Source organism: Buceros rhinoceros, unplaced genomic scaffold (genome assembly GCF_000710305.1).
Source record: "Buceros rhinoceros silvestris isolate BGI_N320 unplaced genomic scaffold, ASM71030v1 scaffold12335, whole genome shotgun sequence".
Classification (NCBI taxonomy): Eukaryota; Metazoa; Chordata; class Aves; order Bucerotiformes; family Bucerotidae; genus Buceros; species Buceros rhinoceros.
The window spans coordinates 39,164-43,075 of NW_010413477.1; the positions used below are offsets into that span (position 1 = coordinate 39,164).

The window sequence follows — 3,912 nt, forward strand, 5'->3', positions numbered from 1 at the left end:
AGTAGGATGAGCCCAGGGCTGCTTCTGAACCCTCAGGGCAGCGTATTTTCCCCACGTACCAGACCACTACCATATGTTTTTGGCGAGGGAAACGGCATTGCTGAATGGTTCTATTATGTCTGACTGCATTTGCTTACCATGGTGATCCTGGCACTGGGGTGGATGCCACTGGCTTGTTGCCGTTGGATGTGCTGTCATCCTCATTTACTAGTTTAAAAGAATGATCCTTGAAAGACAGATAGAGATTAGTCAACTAATCAAGCCAATGCAGAAGACAGTCTTTGTTATACAAATTAACACAAGTGGATCACCCTTATTGTCATTATTCCATGAGTAGCTTTACCAACAACGAGCTGCCTTGAGAACAACCCAGATAAACGGGACATAATAAACACATCACCCCACTTACAGCAATACAAACGAAAAAAACCAGCGGAGACATGCTTTAGTCCATGCCAACAGCTTGCTTGGGAGAGTGGGTGGAACTCTCTTTATTGCACTGCCGAGGAGAGCTGCCTCGTCAGAAACAAAGGGTGGGGAGGGAGGCCTGTCCTGTGTCCTGACCAGGGCAAAGACAGGCAGGAGGGTGCTTCAGTGGCTGCCAGCCCCCGGGTCTGCACAGCAGGAACTGTGGGGAAACAGCCAGGGAAGGGGTGTGGGTAGCACAGGTACCAAGAGAGGACTTGGCAGAATCCCAGACTGGTGGCGGTTAGAAGGGACCTCAGGGGATCATCCGGTCCAACCCCCTGCCAGTCACTTGTAGACGTTCAGTAACTTGTCCCATTCTCCAGGGCGTGACGCAGCGTGTGACCAAAGGGAACGGCTTGCACAGCAGGAACAGCTGAGCAAGTCTGGGGAGCACTTGCTGCCAGCACTTCACCCACAAAGGTGAGGGCAATGAAAAATGTCTTCCTGGCAGCTGGAGCTGATGTTGTGGTAAATGGCACCAGGTCCAGTGAGCTGCCCCTGCTCTGAGCAAGGGCTGACCCAGCACTGCAGTGAGCCTAGGAGAATCACAGATGTCCCACCTCCACATTTGCACACACACCCCACCAACCCCTTCTCCTCCACCTCGGGGAGAAACCAAGCTGTGAGCATCTCTCCTCTGATGCTCTGATGCTACAGTGACAGAGATTCTATAAAGCAACAAGATAAATTAAATAGATAGCTCTGGAAAATGGACTCTAGGGAACAGCCCCGTATCACCAGCACGGCTCTGGCCAGAGGACAGTCCTTCATCCTGACTCCAATTTGTGCAGTTCAGGTTAGTAAAAGAAGAAAAGCCCTCACAGACCTTATCGCTGTCGCACTCCATGGGGGTACTCTTCCTCTCTGTGTGTAAAATCAAGGTCGGTGGACAGGAGGATCTACTCGATTCTTTGCCATTATCTGTGAGGGGAAAGGATTTCTTTTTACTGTGCAATAAATACATTCCCAACGAGCCAAATCTGATGAAGAAAACCGGAATCACTCTCTGGGTCTCAAGCTCCTCTCATCACCTCCTCCTCCTCACTCAGTCCTTTACTTACACACACGCGTGTACTGAGGACCACATCGCCTTTCTAAATACCATGCTGCATTTTAACAGGACGCAGTCATACACCTTAGAGTGAGGTTTTTATTGCACTGAGCTTTTAGTCCTGCATTCCCAGAACCCAAAACAATTTTTTTTATTACCCCTGGGAGCGGCAGCCTCCCAGCCATCCTCATCTCCTCCCAGTCAGGAGATACTGGTGTGCTCTGGTTAACTCCTTAGGAGCCGCCGTTACCACAAGGAAGAGTTGTAAGAACACATTCCCCTTCTCTACAAACAGCCGACTCCATCCTGAAGTGCTGAACACCAAAGTCTTTCACAGGCTACAGAACGTGTGTTGTAATAACAGAGAGGCCACAAGGGACAGTAACTAAGGCAAAAATGGCAGCAAGTACAAGCCACAGGCCTAACAATGAGTAAAAAGGAGTTTTCTGGCACAGTAAGAAATGGTTAAAAAGACATTATCTTTTTTTAACATGGGGTTTTTATATTGTCTTGTCCTTCTGTTACTCTTAAAACCCATATATGGGGTTTGAGCAAAGGGACTTTCTGGTCGCCTGGTCCATCTCGCTGGCACCAGAGAGGACAAGATACAGAAGCTCTGTGTACATTAACCAGCCCCAGGGAACACGTATGCAGAGCCTGCCACTCGTTCTTCCCAACTCCAGCCATCATCTGTGCTCAGCAGCTCCGGGGGGAAGCACGTTCACTGCAACTACAGGCTGGTACTACCAGTATCAAAAGTGCTGTAACGAGGACACGCCATGACCCACCTCACCCTCATCCATCTCAAGAGTTATGGAGCACCTTCTGTCTGCCAAGCAGGCTAAAACTCCGGTAGAACAGCTCCAAGGAACTATTTGCAAGCACTGCTGTTCTAGGATTGCCTAATGTACGGCAGATTCACATGTCAAAATACTATTAAATTTAAAAATACTCAGGATAGGCACACACGTGACAGGACCGACACCGAGGAAAAGGCTGGCGTCTGAGCCATTGGACTCTGCTTTACCACAGAAAGTACTGCAGTAATAAAAATTTATATATATGTCATTTTTCTCAGAAGACGACTTACTCAATTTTTATGAGTAGTGAAAAAGAAGATTTACAAACCATATCAATTAATTTCCATATGAAAGCAGTGAGGAGTAGGGAGCAGCTAACACATATCAAAAGGGTCTTTGAATTTATCTTCCTTCACCAGACATCTGGTAATCGGGAATCAAAGCGTTACCGGGCACGTTGCTCTGTGAAGGCAGGACAGTCACATCTGGCTCCAGCGAGCACCCACCTCTGCCTTCTCCTGCTGGGGCTCCGGCGAAGGTGACGTGTCCCATGTTTTCCATCACGCCAATTCCCCCACTGCTTCTCCCCGGGATATCCTTGGTGGCTTGTCCTGCGCTCCCATGGCATGCTGTGAGCCAGCCTTGGGGCGCTGCCCCGCCTGACCCAGCAAATGCCTCCTTTCTGACAAGATTGAAACCCAAATATGACTGTGCCTTCTGGAAATGTGTTTGGAGAGGAGGAAAGGAACCTTGAGACATCCCCCTCTGCAGCAAATTTTCCTTTGCAAATCCTTGATTTTGCAGCAATTTAAAGGCAGCCAGAACAGCCTGGCATTTGCAGGCGCACAGTGGCACTGGCCACGTTCTGCAGGAACCACAGCCGAGCCCATGCTAGGAGCCTTTAAGGACAACGCTGTGGAGCAGTGTGGTACATCTCGGCATTTCCAGCTCTCGACTCTTCTGCTCTTGCCATGAAATAATCCCCGAAGCAACGGCTCCAGAAGGGCAATTAGCTGTGGATGAACCAGCCACAAACAAATTGCTGTGTGGATCCTGTCAGCTGAAAGCGGAGCAGCTGGACATGGAGCAGCACACCTGGGAAGCAATGCTTAACAGCCCTGGGATCTATTTTTTCTTTTAACAAGGAAATCACATTAACACCTCTTCCAGCTCTACTTCTTCCTGTTCTCATCAATTTCTCTAACCCTAAGACAAAAAGCTTATTATTATTATTATTATTTTGATTCTTTTATAGTCTTCTTTATCATGTTGGTTTAAGAAGGAGCCAAGATCTTTCATTCGTGTATCTGCAAACGCACACATGCACGAGGAACAGGAAAACATGTTTACCCAGCTGATGTCAGCTTTTAATTAATCACTCCAAGCATTAATACAAATAGATAAATGTCAATTGGCAGATTTAAACAAACCATTGCACAGGAGAAATTCAGCAGAGGAGTTTCCCACAGGAGAAATAGGAGAGAGAACCTAAACCACACTCGCCCAGCTCCGGGACCTCCGGTTTGATGCTGAGGAAGGTACAAGCCACAGTGTAATTGCTTTTTCATGGCTGGCCTCCTCCCGCTCCTTAAT

General features: G+C 48.1%; 1 protein-coding gene across 1 annotated transcript in view; it reads right to left on the minus strand.

Moving 5' to 3' along the window:
• The window catches only part of LOC104493988 (transcription elongation regulator 1-like protein), a gene marked incomplete at its 5' end in the record, with an annotated part of 31,290 nt that overhangs the window by 22,279 nt on the left and 5,099 nt on the right, over nt 1-3,912 (minus strand). Inside the window, 2 exons of the mRNA XM_010136762.1 lie at nt 138-226; nt 1,295-1,389. Coding sequence (XP_010135064.1) covers nt 138-226; nt 1,295-1,389 — 184 coding nt within the window. The remainder of the gene's footprint in view (nt 1-137; nt 227-1,294; nt 1,390-3,912) is intronic.